Raw genomic sequence first — 20,638 nt, 5'->3', positions numbered from 1 at the left:
GCCACCTTTATCAGCACTTTTTATCACGATGGAGTCATTGTTTTTTAGGGAGGCAATGGATTCTTTCTCTTTAAGGGTGATGTTATATGGTACAAACTTTTTTTGTCCTTTTAGGTGCGTTAGGTCCTTGAGGATCAATTTCTCAAATGTAGTGACCTCAGATGGGATCATATTGGCTGATGGTAGAAAGGTAGATGGTGGCCGAAAGGGAGTTTGAGCATTTATCTCGGGAGAGGGATGGATTTGAAAAAATGCTTTAAGGCGTATTCTTCTAAAGAATCTTAGGAGTTCGGTGTGCAATTCCATAAAATTAGGGGCCACAGTTGGGACAAAAGTAAGGCCTTTTTTCAGGAGGGAGAGTTCGTCATGTGCAAGCACATGAGTGGAAAGATTAAAGATAGGAATAGTCTCTGTTATGGGGCTAGGCTGTATTACCATTGGTAGTAATTGTTCCTGGTCCTCCTTTCCCCGGGTGGGTTTACCCATCTCTGGGGTTTTTTTACTTTCCCTCGCTGTGGTGGTTCTTGCTGGCCTTTGGCTAAAAAAGAATTCTGATTCTGATATGTACCACCTCGTCTTGATGTACTTGGGCCTTCGCCTGCGTCTGAATTATCAGAAGATTCGGCAGAAGTATCGGAAAAACCGACCAGGTTCTGTCTCCTGTTGAATCTACCCCAAGGTCTGTTTTGTTGGGGGTTGCTGTATGCTTTAGTGGTGTAAAAATCTTTTTGTAAATAGGGATAGGTTGTTTCAATATTATAGGTTTTTATGTCCTTTTTAATTTTATTTGATTTCTTATTTTGCTCAATCCTATAGAACTCTGCTACGGTTTTGTCTACTTGTTCTATTAGCTTTTTACTGTCGGCAATGTTGTCAGGAGCCTCAAGTTGTTTCAAGATTTCTTCAATTTCTGTCTCCAATGTTTTTAGAGTTTCGGAGGCTGTGTCTATCCCTAGTGCCAGCCAATGGCGGGAGCAGGTGGTACCTATATAACTAAATCCTGTTATATATTTTGGATTGTCCGTGAAGATACCTGGTACATTCCGGACTTGTAAGCCCACAGGGATTACCTCTGCTTTAAGATAGTCAGTTAACATTAAAATCATCAGCTGTAGGCGGACTTGTTTTTTCCTCAATTTTTCAAGCTGTTCTGGGAGTGAGTTGTTAACTTGGTTGGAAATGTCTGCATTGTCAGAAAGTAGTGATGGACGTGAACATAAATGTTTTAAGTAGTCATCTGTGTATAACGGGGCATGATTTGACATAGTAACCCTGTCAAAAAATAGGAAAAGAAACAAAGGGGAAGAGTGAGGATAGCCCGTGTGGAATAGAGGTAGAAACAGTGGGGTAAAAAGTACTAGGTACTAGGGGACCCAAACTAATTAGTTTGGACAGGATTGGAGACCTTGCAAACCAGCGTTTGCGCTCAAATCGTTTTTAGGACACAAGGGAACCCAGTAGGGGACCTTCGGACCGTGGGTTACTTAACTTATTTCAAAGAACAATGGTCCTAAGGGATCAAGATATAACAAAAAATGGCAATACAGACTACAATGAGTACTATATTTTTTTGAAACACGTCCAGCCGGGCGTAAGTTTATTCAAAAGATAACATGAAGTTGTTGGCCCAAGAGGAGGCCAAAAAATAATGGCAAGATAGGGTACAGTCCTGTACCTATCCCGAGAGGTTTAAGAGAAGATAAACCAGGAAGAGGGAGATAGAAAAAGGAAAACACTTTTCAGGCAAAACAAGAAGTTTTTGAGCCAATTGGTGACTTGTAGTTAAAGTAAATACAAATACAACAAATTCACCATGCAGTGCCAAACATTTCATATGACCATATTAAATAATATGCTACACTGCTTATTGCGTCGACGTTTCGATCCCTAAGGGCTCATAGTACAATGGGATCATCATCAGGACTATTTTTATAGTTATTGCCTGCAATACATAAAGCCTGTAGAAAGGAAGGGGGAGATAAAAGACAATTTTTAGGCCTAGGCCTACAGCAACGAAAAATCAGACAATACTTGACAGGGCACAATTAAAAGTTTAAAAGCGGTCCAAGGCCTATTTTACCAACAAGTCAAGGGGACCTCCATGGGAGCTATTTTTGCTCCGAACTAAGCCGTGTTGTTCATGGACGAGTTGGAGAGATTAACCATCCTTGTACCTTCCAACCCCTTTTTCTCCGGTGTCATTATGTGGCGGAGGTACATCGATGACATCTTCATGCTATGGAGATTAGACATCGATGTGCTTTCCCAATTCTTACACTGGATGAATAACAATTGCATGGGTCTTAAATTCACCCATACCTCTGACAAAGAGTCCATTAACTTTCTTGACCTGACAATATTACATCAGGATGGTGAGCTGTTCACAAAACTTTACAGGAAGCCCACAGAGAGAAATACCTTGTTGGAATACTCAAGTAACCACCCTAGGGCATTGAGGGACTCCTTACCTTTCTCCCAATTCCTACGCATCAGGCGCAATTGTTCCCGCAAGGAAGACTACTTCCTTGAAAGCACCATCTTATCGAACAAACTGAAAAATAGGGGATATCCAGGAAAGATTGTTAAAAATGCACTCAAAAGAGCGTGGTATCGCCCACGAGAGACACTTCTTGTCCCTAACCAGAAAACTAAACAGGACAGAATAGCTTGTGTCACAACATTCTCTCCCATTTCCAATAATATAAGGAAAATGATTCTGAAACACTGGCCTGTAATAAATGCAGGAATCCTAGACTTGGAACGCCCACTTTTTGCATTCAAAAAGAGTAGGAACCTTAAGGACCATTTGGTCCGTGCTGCCCTTCCTAGCCCTAGCAACTCCTCCACTCTGGAATCCGCTTGGGGTCTGTCCCCCACAGTCGGACATGTTAAATGCGGTGGTTGTGTAGTTTGCAATTTCACAATTGAAGGGAAAAGTTTTGTATTTGACAAGGTCACTTTCACATGCACTACACTAACAAATTGTAACACCACCAATGTGATTTATCTGATCCAATGCCCGTGTAAGAAAAACTATGTAGGACAGACTGCTCAGAAAATCAAAACCAGGATATGCCAACATAGGAGCCGCATCAGATGCCGCACACCTAACGCCCCACTGGTGGAACACTTCGAGGAATTCAACCATAATGAAGATGACATTCGCTGGACTATACTGAAATCACTAAAGCTCCCACCCAGAGGGGGCAGCATGCCCCACCTACTGAACAAAGAAGAGCTCAAATGTATAATCCTACTGGACTCTATTCACAAGGGACTTAATCGAACAGAGGATTGGACATCACTTCTCTAAGTAACTGTATACAGTCCTACATTGCAGATAATGTTTTTGAATTGAACATCTGAATTTTGACGTTGTCACTATATTAACCCAGATGTGTATGTATGCAAAGCATGGTCGGTCAGCACCACTCGCCTGTTCCATTAATATAATTCACTCCACTTTCCTAGCAGCACTGCATGCCATAATGCTCCATGTGTAAACTTTGTATATATCACTCCTCTAAACTCTGATATAATCAGCGGGTAAATCGCAAGCATTGGATCACGCTCCTCCTAAACCATTCCAAGATGTCTGCCGCACATTAGTGAACCGACATTGACTTGAAAACCACTCCAAGATGGCTGCCATCGCCACATTCCTGGAATAAGTCTCTCTTTAATTTCTACTAACCACCCCATAAGCCTGTCCAACGTGGGTTCCACATACAGCGGACCTGCGCTGCAACTGAGAAGGGGGCAGAAGCAGATCGTGCGTCGCCCCACCCGCCGCTGCTTTCATCGGAAAGCAAGGTAAGCCCCTGTAAAAGCCGTTAATCGTAAAACTCCGCCACCCACGGAGCCCGACCTCTGATCCAGTCATTAATTCTATTTTCCCAGCCACTGAACGTTTTGAGAATCTCTACCATCCCTACTAGCCTGGCATTGAGGGTCTACATACAGCGGACTCGCGCTGTAACCAAGAAGGGGCCAAAGCCGATTGAGCTTCGCCCTAACCCTCCATTGCTTTTCAACTGGAAGCAAGGTAAGCCCACGGTTTAAATACCGATGGTTGCAATAATCCGCCATTCTCGAAGCCCGACACCTTATCACGCTAATTTTTATCCCCAGTAAAAAGAACGGTCTGACTCCAAGCCCACCGAAAACAGAGACCATCCGATGCCCTGCTACAACACATGTAGCTAGGTAAGCCAGCCCAAAACGAAAAGTAGTATTACTCCCAAAAGTGGAGCTGCGCCACTTATCCTTTACATTTAACCCCCAGCAACCACGAGGATCCATCAGAGGGAACCTCGCTGCCACAACCAATTACAGGTTATCTCTCCAGGCCTCATTAGTCAACATCATTTGGTAGGTAAGCTTCCTGCTTGCTGCCGATGCTTCCATAATGTATAATGGTTCATTTACTCTAATACTTCCTTGCAATTGACATTGCATACCGGGTAATACATCTTGTTTTTCCGGTGCAACACCTTTATACAAAGGCGTTGATTTTAGCTCAGCAATTCCCGTGGGGGCGCAAACAACCTAGATTGCACAACCCCCTAAGCATGCATAATCCTTAATGGTAGATGCTGTTAGGCACTGTTTCACTCACTATGTCACTTATTCACAAACCATGACAATGTAACAAAAGCGACCCTAATGTCACCGTCGATACAGCACGAGTCTTGATGAATGACACCGATGTCACTGCGCCGTTTTTCCGCACGTTTTCACCGGCACAAAATGTTTTTCCTTAAAATCACAAACACACTAGCAAAAAACCGGCGAGCCCAAATAATGACCGCTTTTAAACTTTTAATTGTGCCCTGTCAAGTATTGTCTGATTTTTCGTTGCTGTAGGCCTAGGCCTAAAAATTGTCTTTTATCTCCCCCTTCCTTTCTACAGGCTTTATGTATTGCAGGCAATAACTATAAAAATAGTCCTGATGATGATCCCATTGTACTATGAGCCCTTAGGGATCGAAACGTCGACGCAATAAGCAGTGTAGCATATTATTTAATATGGTCATATGAAATGTTTGGCACTGCATGGTGAATTTGTTGTATTTGTATTTACTTTAACTACAAGTCACCAATTGGCTCAAAAACTTCTTGTTTTGCCTGAAAAGTGTTTTCCTTTTTCTATCTCCCTCTTCCTGGTTTATCTTCTCTTAAACCTCTCGGGATAGGTACAGGACTGTACCCTATCTTGCCATTATTTTTTGGCCTCCTCTTGGGCCAACAACTTCATGTTATCTTTTGAATAAACTTACGCCCGGCTGGACGTGTTTCAAAAAAATATAGTACTCATTGTAGTCTGTATTGCCATTTTTTGTTATATCTTGATCCCTTAAGACCATTGTTCTTTGAAATAAGTTAAGTAACCCACGGTCCGAAGGTCCCCTACTGGGTTCCCTTGTGTCCTAAAAACTTTTAGAAAGTTAGCATGTTCCTGCTCTATTTGGTGCCTGCTCCAGGATCTCTGGGCTGGGGTTAACTGACCGGTAGACATTGTTTATTCCTCCCAAACAGCCACACAACAGAGGGATTAGATGGACCTGGTTGGTCCAACACCTAGCAGGATGGGGGCGGGCTAGGTACAGGCCCACTTGCACCTGAATAGGCTATGCTCTGCCTTCACACAAAGGACTTGTCACCCCTGCATTGTTCATGCAGCCAACAGGGTGGGGGAGTCAGGAAACTTCAAGCACGTCAAAGGAAATCCTCCAGGAGCCTATCCTCCTTCAAAGAAGGCACCATGTATGAAAAGGGAAACCATCAGGCACACGCCATACTACGCTCCTGGATCTATGGGGGGTACAGAAGATGCACTGCTGTGCTGCTTTGCTGCCAGGACTACCACTCTGCTGCCCTACTACTCTGCTTGCTGAGAAAGAAGACTGGACCTGCACATTTTATCCCAGGCGTAACTTCAAGGGTCAACTGACTGACCTCCTCTTTTGAGCTACACGGACATAACAAGCTTCAGAGGCCCCCTGCAATTGCCCAGCGGACCTGCTGCCTGGAGGATCTGCAACTGAACCTCCCTCAGCTCTATTAACCTCTGATTGAGTGAGTTCCTGAGCCCTAAGAGGAGCCTCTCAGGCCCTGGACAATTGGTGTGGCATCAGTTCAGCTCCTCTCCAAAGAAAAGGAGAAATCCTGAAGATCTGGGCTCCTCGCGAACGAATGTGTTTGCGCCAAGATCTTGCCACCTGCCAACTTCAAGTTCCAGCAGCCTGACTCTTCGCACCGCATCAACTTCCAGCGACATCTGGAAATGGAAGATCTGCACTTCGCACTACAGCATTCACAGCCTGCAGTGACCGCCAACATGAGCAATGACCATCTGAGATGGTGAACAGGATCTTCAAGCTACAGCGGCGACTGTCCATGATGCCCAGCCTGCTTTTCAGGTTACATTGACAACCATCTGCGGCGCTTTTCCTACTCCTCGCGGCCCCCTCCACCGCAAACTGAACTCTTCATGCTGAACTTTGGAAGGTAGCTCTTTAGGCTGGAATATTCCGGTCCCTGTATCCGGTGCATACTCTATTGTGGCCGGTCTGAACTTGTGACTTTGCCCGGTCTGGCATGACCAAATAGTTGTGAGTAGCCCTTTGTGCTTTTAGGTGCTTCCTTTACCTGAAATCTTTACAGTTGCATTCCTCCTGTTCTACTGATTGGATTTTTGTCATTTTGGTCTCAACTAATTTAATAAATGTCACTCTAGTTTTCTAGATTGGTGTGGGATTTTTCTTGTTTTGTGTTTTCACCTTATTACTGTTTGAAGTGCTGGATAAATTATTTACCCATTGCCTCTGTGTTATGCCGGACTGCTTTGTGCCAAGCTACCAGAGGGTTAAGTACAGGTTAATTTGTGGTTTGCTTGTGACTTCACCGTGACAGGAATTGAGGTTGTTGCTTGAGTAGGGTTTCATCCCCCTCAATCAGTAGCCCAATTTCCAACAGTCAAGGCGTAACAAAGGCTATGCTAACCAAGTAGCGTTATACTACCAACCACAAAAAAATAATATGCAGCCTGGCGAGATGCATTTCTAGGCGCTACTGTCTGCTGTGCTGCGAGTTCGCCCATTACCAGGCTGCTGAATCGCCACGTGGAAGCAAACTAAACAAATCCTCTTGTCACTTGCATCCACTGCAAAACATGGTATGTGCCCTCTAAGATTCAAGCCATCTTTGGCGTAACTGCTTAATTCTACCTACTGCCCAGTGAACCTCTGCATAGCTCTTAGTTTCAACGACAGTGGGGTGCTGGCCTGTTAGTGTCTGAGGTCTTGGGATGGTAATGCTGACCTGGAGTGGTCTGAGGAGCTGCAAGTCCGCTTGCAACACAGGAGCTATTGAGGCGTATATTGTACATCTCAAACTTCTTCCTGATACACCTGTCACCTTGTCATCATCAGGGTTCTGTGTCCAGCAGGAAAATTCATGAAAATAATAAACGTGTTACTCCAGAACCCTCTCCCGAATGATGACATGTTGTGGCACCCACGAGAAAGCATCATGTGGTGAATAACAAAACATTTGAAAATGTTCCCTATTAGTGGCTAAGCAAATACCATACCTCCCTACTGCACAATTACTGATAAATAATAAAATTAAAATATAGCCACTCTTATACGAGTTGCCAGTTATTCGCTGCATTTTGAACCAGAATAACTGCTTTCAACATTGGCTAGATTATGTCAGTTATAAAAAAAATCATCATTATGGCAACTTCTGTAAGGGGGCAACAATATTACTTGAACCCTGCCAGACCGTCTTATTTTTTACTAGACAGTTAAATACAGTGTCACTTGCGATCAAATAAAATCCAGATGTTTAAGCTTGTAAGGATTTATTTTGCCCAAGTGTTGTTTACAAGCCTGTCAGGGGCTCTGTGAGAATTTGATACAACGACGAAATGTCTAAAGTGGCAACTACATCTGTGAGGAATTCTGTCATCTGAAAGTAATGAAGAGGATAAAATAAGCGGGAAGGACAAAATGTTCCATACTCTAGTTACCCTTCCCTATTCACTTTAAGACCCCGGTGATTCAACATAAGAGCAATAGAAATGACCCTGATCGACTGTTTCCCTCCATGGATGTATCCGTGTAAATGTTAACTCCCCAACCATCAAATCTCTCCCTCCAGGTGGTTTTGTTTCCCACAGAGCAGCGAATCAGGCTAGAAATAAACATGTAATATTTGTAATGCAGCAGTCATAATTCCCTGAAGCTCGTGCGAGGGCATCACAGTCAAAAGATTTTGATTTCTAAACATATGGATTACCAAATAGGCAGAGTGAATAGAGGCAACATATAACAGCTGATGGGGTTTGATGGAGAGGATTAACTGGCAGTATGGGCTCATTAGTCACATTCGAAAAGCTCTAGAACACAGAAGTACATCCGCTGAGGTCTATAGAAGATTACATTAAGCCGCGGAAGCCATTAGGAAGCTCGCAGTTTTGAAGGAAATGTACCACTGGAAAGTGGCTATGAATAGAATAAAGTAAACCTGGACTTACAGAATGTCTTAAAAATCACGGCCGTTTCAAGAAGAGAGAGCATGGAGTCTATAGGTTGCCTGCTGATCACTTGGATTCTATCTGTGTCTTTTTCTACCTTGACAGTGAGTAGAAATATCCTCCAATCACACTCGGTCCATATTACGTTCAGTCGTACGAGAGTAAGAACATGATACTAGCCATTGGGCTCATCATCTGGCTTCAATAAATCTAAGTGGGTCCCTGGTATTGTATCCTAGCATCAATTTTGGCATACTGTAAGTTGCAGACCAACTTGATTAAGGATATCATATACATTAAATATATGGCTTTACAAAATGAAAAATACCAGAATAATACAAAAAAAAGTGAAGAGAAAATGTATATATTAACTTGTAAACTTCAAATTGTTTAAAAGTAATAAGTGTGCACTTGTGGAAAAAAGATTGCCAATGCTACGGCCCAAAAAACGATTTGTGTATGTAGTGGAGTCGTTTTCGAGCACATCACTTATTTTACAAAGCCATGCAGACTGCAGGTTTCCCGTGGAAATGTCTCTGGGGTCAGAGTTGGTGATGTAATAACTGTATGTGCAGTGACATCTTAAGGATTGGGGGGGCCTTGGCCAAATATTTTTTGGGGACCCCTGTTCGGAACATATTTGAAATTATGATCTGAGGGGATAGTGATGTGTGTTTTCAATGTTGTAACACAGCAGCAGCACACTAACATCACTACAAATATTCTCTGTTACGTGTGAACCCCTCCTATTTCTCATGTTTTGATCTAAAAGAAACTTTTTAATGGATGTTGCATGAAACAAACACATTTCTCTGCAAAATGTCTGTAATAGACTCTCACTCATCACCCACATTAAAAATATTGTAACGGAAAAAGTATGTAAAACAATCTGTTTAAGAATTATTCAAGGTCATCAGGGAAAGATTCTCTTCATAACAGAGCTGGCTCTATCAGGGGCCCCTTGGATGGTTGGGGCCATTGGCCAGAGCCCACTTTGCCCATCTCTCAAAACGTTTCGGTGTGCGTGCAAACTTTAGTAAACCTCGAACAATCGTTGCAATAAATACCAGTATTTCCAGTGTGAAGAGGCACACAAGCCCACGAGCCGGAAAAGAACGTTGTCTGGAATTTCAGCAGTTACACGACTACAACAGGTTGGTCACGTGATGCCCCGTTATCCTTGATAAATCTTACCTCGTCAATTACAAACTAACCTCTAAAGGTGCGGCCAGGGGCGTGAGGCAGGCCCTGCGGTGCAGGGGAGGGGGCGCAAAGGTTCAGGGGCCCCTTATTTTTCGGGAAGGGGGAGGGGCATTCAGCCGGAGGTCAGTGAATATCTTTCATAAATGCGGGACTCGGTGGCCCCTCTTCACATTCTGCAGAGGGTGCCCATCATTTTGCGTTACGTCACTGGTGGGGCCTGCATGGTTTCGAAAAAGAAGGTACTTGTCCATCATTGCAACCATTAGGCGAGGCAACATTCAAGCATCCACTCATAGCTCCTTTACCAAAACAGTGCTCCCCAACCAAAGACCAATCAGAACAGAAATACATGCAACGCATCCCAGGACGACATAGAACCCGGTCTCTGCTGGAGACCAAAGAACAATATGAATGGCAGTCACGGCGCTACACAATTGTCAATAATACAACATAAAAGAAATACTATCAATAACATGCAGACTTCACGCATAATGCAAACGGTTTTAATTTTGGAAAGAGGTTTGTAAAAATCTCAAAAGCTGGAAACGCACACTGTTGGGAGACAAATACAAAAAGCAGCGACCGTCAATATATTTCATTGCTGATAATTTAAATGTGCCGCTTTTCTGGATTAAATACAGCATAATGTAACAATGTTGGAATTTATGTGGGTCCTAACGTAGCCTAACCTGTTTAAATATTGGAAATTGCCATTCCCAGCTGTTCCGTAGAGCGCAAAAGGGGTAGGTACGAAATGGTCTTTAAATGTCTTACTCTGAATGCAGGCAAGTCAACTTCAATCTAAGTACTATGAACACCTGTAGGTCCATGGAAATCACGAACTGGTAATACTGACACTGCTAATCAGAGACTGCCTGTCTTCAAGATATGTAAAACAATATTGGATAACATGCTAAATGCTAACACGATAAACTAGGCTTGAACCAGGTTGTTTATAAAAAAAACATAGACGTTATCAAGCCAACACCAAACTAAACCGCCACCTCGGGTAAGGGTCCAACTTATTCTATACGTAAAGATTGATTAAAGGCAAGAAGACGTACCTTAGCGCAGGCTGTCTACGCAGTCATAGAGATAACTATTCATATTTGCAAATTAAATACGTTGGGTGCAAAAAAACGATTGTAGTGAAAGTAAAGAAAGAGCGTTCTGGGCGAAGCACTAATGCGATTTAAAAGTAACGCTTTTGCTGCACTGTATTATCCGAGCTTCAGCAAAGCATCCTCGTCAATGGCTTGAATGCGACTTCCATTCCATTCTCTCTTTTTTATTTGCTGATAGCATACATATTAGTAAGCAATGCGTTTTTTTACGTTGGATTGGTAAAAAAAGTATGTCGCCCAAAAATTCTCTACACAGCTCTTGGTTTTGCTCACACTGAACGCAAAATGAGATTTTCAAAAGATAAACGCAACCATGGAGAAGAAATTGACATTTCAAGAAAGGCAGCTGTCGGAACAGCGGGGTCATGCGCTGGGTCGCCACCTGACGCAGTAGGCTGTAATGATGAACGTGCCAAATTCACAAGTGGGTTCGGGTGGCCCCTCTGCACAGATAAGGAAGTCGCAGCTTCGAATGGTGCCTGATCTGCTTTTTACAAACGCACTTGTTGCTGATCAGGAAGTGACAGTGCGAAGATATGCGAGAGCTCCCGAGGCAACCGCAGCTTCTGTCCATGGTGCTGAAGCTGTGTGGCGGCAGGGAATGGATGTGCTTTGAGTTGGTAGGGGACGCCGAGGGGTATTTGGGGTTTAGGAAGTTCGCGAAGGAGAGTTGCCATTGCCATGTATTGGTGAAGGGAGGGCAGGGTGGGGGCGTAGCAGAAAGCTCTCACCAGTGTTATAAACTCTCCCCGACCGGAGATTGGGGTGGGGTCACCAGAGACTTCCGATGCAGTGGAACACGGGCAGCTTGCTGGGGGGCTCTCGCTGATAACTGATGCTGCGCTGCCTTAGTGTTTGAAGGGCATCCCTTGGACGCGGGGATGAGGAGGGGGCACACATTGGTAAGTGAAGGGGGGGGGGGGTGTCTTCCTGGTTCTGGGAGACTTTTCTGCCCCCCTGTAAAAACTAGAGGGCAATTCAATAGCAGTGGTAGGGGCCTGATCACGGGAGGATCTGGCCCTAAGGGTGGTCCTTTCTGGTACTGGGGAGGCTCCTTTGGGCTAGACGCTCTTTTACGATCTGGAGAGGGGATGAACCAAACCATGGTTTTGTAGGATCTCCATGGTATACTGGGTCCGGCATGTTGGCGAAAGATGTGGTGTTTTGTAGCCTATTTGCTCCAGGGCTGGGGTGGCTCTTTTGGTTTGAAGAATTATCCCTGGAGCTGTGTGGGCTCTTTCTGGTGCCCGGGGCTATACCTTGGGCTCAGGGACTCCATGACGTTGGACTTTCTGGTGAGGCGGGTGCCACTGGCGGTGCTCTCCTCCCCTCAATAACCCCCAGAGGGAGGGGCATTCATACCTGTTCGGCTCCCTGGAAGCATATCTTGCAGATGGGTGTTGGGCAGCATTCGGCGCCGCTTGACTCGGAGTCAGTGTCATTCTTGGGTCCTGCGGGGAAGGTAGCTGTGCTTGGCTCTTGCCCCTGGAGCTCAGGCGCCAGCAACGGTTCCGACGAGGAAGAGCCTTGTGGCGGGGACTCACTCGCCTCCTCCTCTGTCTCCCCCGGGGCTTCGGGAAGTGGGCTCACAGGGCCTGCGAGCCGCGACGACTCCCGCCGGCCGCTCATGCCGCTGGGGCTGGGGCCGCGCTCGGCGGGGCTGCGGCAGCCGCTGCCCTCAGAGCCCTGGCAGCAACCCTCACTGCTGCAGGTACAACCACGGCCCGGGGGCGGGGCCAACGTCAACTCTCCTGGCCAATCAAAAACGACAGGAGGCGTGTCAACAAATAACGGGGGCAGGTCAAAGGAAAAAGGCGGAGAACGACCACTGCCAATGTTGCCTACTGGCTGGAAACGCATACGCTTGCGCGCAGCGTCATGTGCAGTGCTTATGACGTCGTTATTTTGACGCCGCCTAAGAATGGGACGTCACTCCTCATGGTTTGCGCTAGCATCGTTCCAGGCCCTACCTAGGCTTTTCGATGATCAGTAAAGTTGTACGAAAGAATTCCACGATGTCATGACTAAAATGTTTGTGTGATTACAACGTCGTGACTCACCAACTGCCGTGCTGGCGGGGCCAAGCCTCCCTTTGGAGGCCGCTTTGCAAACATTATGACGTATGGGCTTGCGCGCAAGCGGCCGGAGTATGTTTTTGTTTGGCTTTTTTCCGTCCTCTCAAATACTATGGTCGTGCGTGCTTCAAGCTACGCGAACTAGTAGCGCGTGAGCCACTAGCTATATGACATGGGGATGTCATAGCATTTTTATTCACGATGTTTTGACCTGACAAATTTCTACACCAAAGAACAATAACAAATACTAACTAAGGCCATTCTAACACAGCAGCTGTTTTAAACTACAAAACTGTTAGAGCTGGCATGTCTTGGCGTGTTTTCCCTGTCTTTTTGCTTTCTGACCTCTTGGTTTTGACTGTGTTTTTACTGGTTTAGTGTCACGGCGCACTTTCTCACTGCTGTCCAGTGGAAAAGTGCAAGTGCTCCTATTGTAAATTGTATTATGGATTGGTGTTTCCATGATTGGCATATTTGATTTACTGGTACTTCCCTAGTGAAGTGTACTGAGAGTGCCAGGGTCTGTAAATTAAATGCTGATAATGGACCTGCAGCATTGTACCACCCACACGAGCAGCCTTTCAAAGGGTTTGCAGACCTGCCACTTCAGTGTCTGTGCGTTTTTTATTGCCATGTCCAGCCCTAACCTTCCCTTTTATTACACATGAGTTACCCCTAAGGTAGGCTCAAGGTACCCCTATAGGCAGGGTACACTGTATTTGAAAGGTAGGGCATTTACTGGTGTGTGTGATATGCCTTGATAGCAGGGGCGGCTGGTGACATTTGAAAGTGGTGGAGCGTAAACTAATTAGCATATTGCACCGCAGCGATCGAGCGCAGCGAGCGAGCCCGAACCACCTTGCATCCATCCATACATCATTCATGCATCCACCCATCTATCCACCCACCCACCCTGCATCCATACATCATTCATTCATGCATCCACCCATCCATCCATCATGCATCCACCCATCATGCATGCATGCATCCATACATCATTCATACATCCACCCACCCATCCTGCATCCATACATCATTCATTCATGCACCCACCCATCCACCCATCCATCCATCCATCATGCATCCACCCATCATGCATGCATCCATGCACCCACCCATCCATCCACCCACCCACCCTGCATACATCATTCATTCATTCATGCATCCACCCATCATGCATGCATGCATCCATACATCATTCATGCATCCACCCATCCATCCACCCAACCATCCTGCATCCATACATCATTCATTCATGCACCCACCCATCCATCCATCCACCCATCCATCCATCATGCATCCACCCATCATGCATGCATCCATCCATACATCATTCATGCATCCACCCATCCATCCACCCACCCATCCTGCATCCATACATCATTCATTCATGCACCCACCCATCCATCCATCCACCCATCCATCCATCATGCATCCACCCATCATGCAAGCATCCATCCATACATCCTTCATGCATCCATCCATCCATCCACCCATCCATCCATCATTCACGCACCCACCCATCCACCCATCCATCCATCATGCATCCACCCATCATGCATGCATCCATGCATCCATCCATACATCATTCATGCATCCACCCATCCATCCACCCACCCACCCTGCATCCATACATCATTCATTCATGCATCCACCCATCCATCCATCATGCATCCACCCATCATGCATGCATCCATCCATACATCATTCATGCATCCACCCATGCATCCATCCATCCATCCACCCAACCATCCTGCATCCATACATCATTCATTCATGCACCCATCCACCCATCCATCCATCATGCATCCACCCATCATGCATGCATCCATCCATACATCATTCATGCATCCACCCATCCATCCACCCACCCATCCTGCATTCATACATCATTCATTCATGCACCCACCCACCCATCCATCCATCCACCCATCCATCCACCCATCATGCATGCATGCATCCATCCATACATCATTCATGCATCCATCCATCCATTCACCCATCCATCCATCATGCATCCACCCATCATGCATGCATCCACCCATCCATCCACCCATCCTGCATCCATACATCATTCATTCATGCATCCACCCATCCACCCACCCATCCATCCTGCATCCATCATTCATGCATCCATCCACCCATCATGCATGCATCCATCCATGCACCCATCCACCCACCCATCCACCGAACAATCATTAATGCACCCACCCTGCATCCATCCATCATTCATGTATTTTTATGACCATATAAAAATAAATTATGGACTCTAACAAGCCTTTAGGATCAATGTTGAAGGATGTGCCAGTTTACATATTACATCACCCCTACCTTTTTATGCTGGAAACCTTCTACCGCCCATGTATTTGCCATCCTGTAAGCCCTAGGTATGTACTATACAAATTCACATACAAACATACACCAACATGCATGCAATAATAAATGCATATATCATGCTATTCCGCCTCTACCGTTTGTTAACATTTTGAAATTTTATAACCTTAGTTCAAAGAGTACATTATATTTGTGGTGACAGTTGTTAACTCATTTTCTGGAAAATGTTTATAAAATGAAATCTGTTGAAGGCTGTTGTTGCAACTATCAAAAAAGAAATTCTGAGAATTTTTACATTTCCAAAACCCCATGCCGTGAAATAAACGGGTGACCTGGAATAGACACACACATTTCTGCAGCAGATGCTTTAACACACTGAACTATCTGAAGTCATTTGTGCAAGCTAGTTTACTGGAACACCGAAAAACACACACTCTTACCTTGCTGCCGGTCCCGCACACGTCACAGGCTCACAGCGCCCCTGGCCAATCCTGGCGCCAGGGGCACAGGTACCCTCTCGCCCGCAGCACGCCCATTAGGGTTCCTGATGGGCATGGGCAACGTCGCCAAAACACAAGTTCGCATGCGTGAGCACGGGTAAAAATTCACCCTCCGTCCCCACGCATGCGTACTTATGTTGCCGTCTGTACAATCATGTCAATGAATCAACATGACGCCCGCCCGGCGGTCTGACGTCATGTTGATTCATTGACATGATTGTCATGAGGGAGCTGCGAGCGGCGTCGGGCAGGGGGGGCTACGCCCCCACGCCCCAATGGACGAACCGCGCCTGCTTGATAGTGAAATAAAGTGTATTTCGTTTTTCACTGACGAAAGACTATCTGTCCCATAGGACAGAATGGGGACTACTTCGTAACATTTTTGAGTATATCTTCCCATGGGAACACAATAGAGAAATAGAGTTCAGTACGCCTGAACTCAGAATGTAGAAATGCATCTTTTAGTAAAGATGACTTTTATGTTCTGTGTTTGAAAATACCACTTTTAGAAAATAGGCATTTTCTTCCTAGCCATCTTGTGTGCCTCTTCTGGGTTGTGGATTGACTGTCTGGCTTTGGAGTTGCAGGGGCTGGGGATGTGCATTCTCTTTAGACAGCCACTGGGAGGGTCGGGTTGTGTCCTGTCTTTCCTGAATGAGTCAGCTCTGGGCTGAATAGACCTGGGCCGCATTTAGAGTAGTTGGAGGAGATTTCCCTTCACCCGAATGGGCCCACTCTGCCTTGGACAATGCTGTTTCCACCTCCTCCCGGAAAGCTGGGCCAGAGAGGACAAAACTGGTTTAGACTGAGCACAGACACTCTCTGCCCAATAGAACAAGGAGAAACTGAGTATAAATATTGAGGCCCAAACCCCAGAACTTTAGAACCCGCTTGGATCAAGAAACCTGCCAAGAAGAAGAGTTGGAAGAACTGTCAGGAGGAGTACTGCCCCTTTGCTGTTTTGTTGCTTTGGTGGGTTGGCCTGCAGTTGCTGCTTCTGCCTTGGGCAGTGAAAGGACTGGACTGAACATTCTTTACTTGTTGCTGAGTATCTCCAATGGCTTGAATTAGAGCTTGCCTCCTGTTCACAAACTCTCAGGGTTAGAAAAGACTTCACTTACCTCAGGGTACTGCCTCTGGAACCGTGGGTTTCAGTTGCCACAGAGGGGGAAAGCAGCCAACATCATCACAGACACCGCTGCTGGCTCCGTGTCCTAAAGGCACCGCAGAGGGCACTGCCACACCTCGCACCGCAACCCTGGTCTCACTGACGATTGCAGCTGCCACCAAGCCGCTGCTTGCACTGCGACCTGTGGGCACCGCACTCTGCACTGCCTCGCTTCACTCCGCCGCCCTGGTCTCACCGACGACGACGCTGCCCGCTGACCTTGAGACCCATGACCACAACGTGGTTTGGGGGCACCACTCCTAAGTCACACGACGCACCGCCTCATCCCACACCGCAGTCTGGGCCGACTGACGCCAGCTCCTATCAACCGGCGCTGCTGCTTCCACCGTGACCTGTCAGCACAGAAACCTTTCCCACCTTTCCCACATTCCCCGTAATCTATATGTATCACCCGCATCCCGTCTACCCCACCCGTGTACACACGCATGTACTCACTACGTAATGTCTTTAGTGGAGTACTCCACTCCAAGATGGCCCCCGTACACACGGACGCGAGTCCGTCATCTATGTCAACCCAAGCCATTTAGCCGATTGTTTTACACGCGGCTCTGGCGGCTACAGATGACCATAGGATTATACCCGAGGACATCACGCTTTACAGTGAAGTAAGTAAGGTCACTAATGCATGCCCAGAGACTTTACTTTCAACGGCGGTAAAACTTCCATCACCCCCCTACCCCACACCTCAGTGACGCGCACTTAACTTCAAAGCCCCACACTATAGAGCACGTTTTTGAAGACCCAGAGACTCACCATTTACGTATTCCACCGGCAGTAATACCCTTATCACTCTGATACCTTGCACTTTTATCGCGCACTTTTAACCTAGAGGTCCCACACCCAAGAGCACCCTATTAGACTCCTTTTACTTTTCCGTTTCCCTCACCACCCTGTTGTTCTGCTTCCTCTTTTAGCTCTCCGTGACCAAGGGCGCATTCGCCCGAAATGCATTGGAGCATAATGTTCACATGTAAATGGATTATAACATTCTCGATATGCTGTTAAATATCGAAGCCGTGCATACCAGAAAAATTATCATTAAATGAAGCAATAAAGCCTCACTGCTTTAAACAGAAGCACCTTGTGTGATCCCAATTGGTGTGCTCCATTAGGGGATGTTCTTGCGGGGCTCCGCATACACTACCACTTTGAGCACAGAAACAAGCACTTCCTCACTCCGCACTGCAGTTCTGGTCGCACTGATGCTGCTGGACGACCGTCACCGTGCCGTTGCCTGCAGCGCAACTTGAGGGCACCGCACGCCGCACTGCTATGTTTCCCATCACAACCACAATGGTTGCCACGTCCGGCCCGCACCAACGCGGTCGGCTGGAACCAAAGTTACTGTTTACGAGTCTGCTGACACTAATGCTGGACCGTACCAATGCCGTCGGCCAGAACTGTTGGATTCCGTTATTTTTTTTTGTGTAAAATCTTTATTTATGAGTAGAAACATAAAGAAATGAAACTGCGGAGGTCCCGCACATTTCCCCATGCAGGGGGCACAATCAGAAAACAAAGATCAGCGGCATTCTATGGTAGCAGATGCGCATCGAGTCCGAAATCAATCAATCGGTGCCATAAGCATTAAAGCAATAATGCCGTTGTGCCTGTCAGAGGGCAATGCACGCTAAGGAAAGCCAAAGATGGAAATCTGCCTGGCCCACGATTCCTCGTACCAGATTGAAAAAGCCTTGAACTCGTCTGCGAGCACCGCAACAAACCCAAGAACCAAGAGACTAACCATCCCCTCCCCCCCCACCCCCTCCCCCCAGGGTGGTGACTCCATACAAACCATGCATACATACAAACATTCATTCTAGACCTCAAAGATGTGCAGTGACCGCAATGATGCAGGGCAGACAGCCAATGGTAAGCCCTTAGAGAGATAGGCAACCAAGGGTCCCCACTTAAACTGGAAATTCTTGAAATTGCCGAGGAAGATGTCCGCTACTCTTTCCATGCTAAGCAGCTTCCAGAGCAGCGCGTGCCATAAGGAAATTGCTGGTGCCTCCTTCTTTTTCCATGCGGCGGCTAGCGTAAGCTTGGCTGCTCCAAGGCAGAGCCACAGGATCTGTTTGTCCGCACGTGTCTGATACTCAAGGCCGGGCTCACGAAGGCCCAATAGGACATAGGCCATAGAGTCCTCCAAGGGGTAGCCAAGCATGTCCTTGATATGCGAGAGAATCTCCTCCCAGTATGGTCGGATTACTGGGCAATCCCACCAAATGTGGGGGAAGTCCCCAAGAAGCCCACATCCCCTCCAGCACCTGTCAGAGGTGGCCGGGTATATGCGATGGAGTCTGGCTGGGCATAGATACCAGTGCATGAGCGTCTTGAGGTGGGCTTCCCTCAAATGCAGCGAGTGGTTAAACGCTGTTAAATCCCTCCACAACGCCGACCACTCTGTATCGGAGATATCTCTCCCCAACATCTCTTCCCACTGTCCCATGTAGCGAGGGCGAGGCGCCACCGCTGACTTAAGTAAGAGCTGGTGTATAAAGGAGATGACCCCTTTCATGGCAGAAGTCCGTAGTATGAAGGCCTCAAAGGGCGACGGGGGTCTCGTAGCTGCCTCCAACACCCCAGGTGATGTGGCCCAGTGAAGTAACTGGACATGGCGATATCGTTCCGACGAGGGACCCCGTAGTCCCTCATACAGTTAGCAAAGGTGAGGGGTTCCTGGCCATGAAATAGATGGTATTATGAAACAACTCGTAAGGGAGGGTCCGAGGGAGGTGTTTAATGACAAAACAGGCTAATACCCCCTGTGTAACTACTTATATAACAACAAAGCCTGTAAGTCAATTGGTGCTGAGGTATGAAAGTTGACACTGGTGTTATTGCACATGAGTAAATCAAAAGAACGACTATCAACAATGGCTGATTAAGTCCTATCAGCCCACCAGATGGCGGAGCCTCATCATGTAGGACTCCAGTACCAAGGTAAGAGTGCAGTCGCCCAGTTGTAATTTGGCGACGCAACCCAAAACCATGGTATGGTCACCACAGTTGTTAGACCAAAGAGTGAGGCTGATATGTGCAGTGCAGAAAAATAAAAAGAAGTGAAGTGCGTTAAAATGGCTATCAAGGCAAACAAAGACCTTTATTCGCGTTTGCCTGGACGTCAAATAAAAATAGTGGAGTAACAGTGTGAAAGAATCACTGTTTGGCTTGCTTAGTAGAAGACGAAGTAAGATATATAAAGGGCCAACATGTTTCTGCCTTAATGTGAAGGGTCACTGGCATTCGTCAGGGCCATGTCAAAATCTGCTACTGCAAGGGCACTATGATATGTGCAGAACTTGTAGAAAATTAAATTAACAAAAAAAGTAAACATTACAGAACCATCCTACCACATCTTCTCAGTAATTGTTCTGGTGATGCGATAGGTCTTTCCTATATAGGGAAAAGAGGAAAAAACAGACAAGAGAAGAACAGTGTAGACATTGCATATAATTCTTGCTCAAAATTCAATCTAACATCAACCTATTGGAAGTGGATGATGTAACTGTGCATAACCTGTGCATAACCAGTGAAAACTCAAAATACCATCAGACTGGGCCATCACTAATTAATGATAGTCAAATGTGAAATGCATTGCATTATGTCACTCAAGGGTTAACAAGATAAAAAATTTTCACTTACCCAGCTGTGTGTGGGAAGTGGAC

At 46.3% G+C, this 20,638-nt stretch overlaps 1 protein-coding gene across 1 annotated transcript in view; it reads right to left on the bottom strand.

The window, feature by feature from the left end:
• MARCHF11 (membrane associated ring-CH-type finger 11) overlaps positions 1-12,593 on the bottom strand; it is a 172,695-nt gene extending 160,102 nt beyond the window's left edge. Inside the window, exon 1 of the mRNA XM_086966929.1 lies at positions 12,232-12,593. Within this exon, the coding sequence (XP_086823055.1) occupies positions 12,232-12,498 (267 nt within the window). The 5' untranslated portion in view covers positions 12,499-12,593. The remainder of the gene's footprint in view (positions 1-12,231) is intronic.
• Between the last annotated feature and the right edge of the window lie 8,045 nt (positions 12,594-20,638).

Source organism: Lissotriton vulgaris, chromosome 4_1 (assembly GCF_964263255.1).
Source record: "Lissotriton vulgaris chromosome 4_1, aLisVul1.2, whole genome shotgun sequence".
In the NCBI taxonomy this organism is placed as follows: domain Eukaryota; kingdom Metazoa; phylum Chordata; class Amphibia; order Caudata; family Salamandridae; genus Lissotriton; species Lissotriton vulgaris.
The sequence above is the reverse complement of the archived record's forward strand: the minus strand, read 5'-3'. Positions and strand labels throughout refer to the sequence as shown.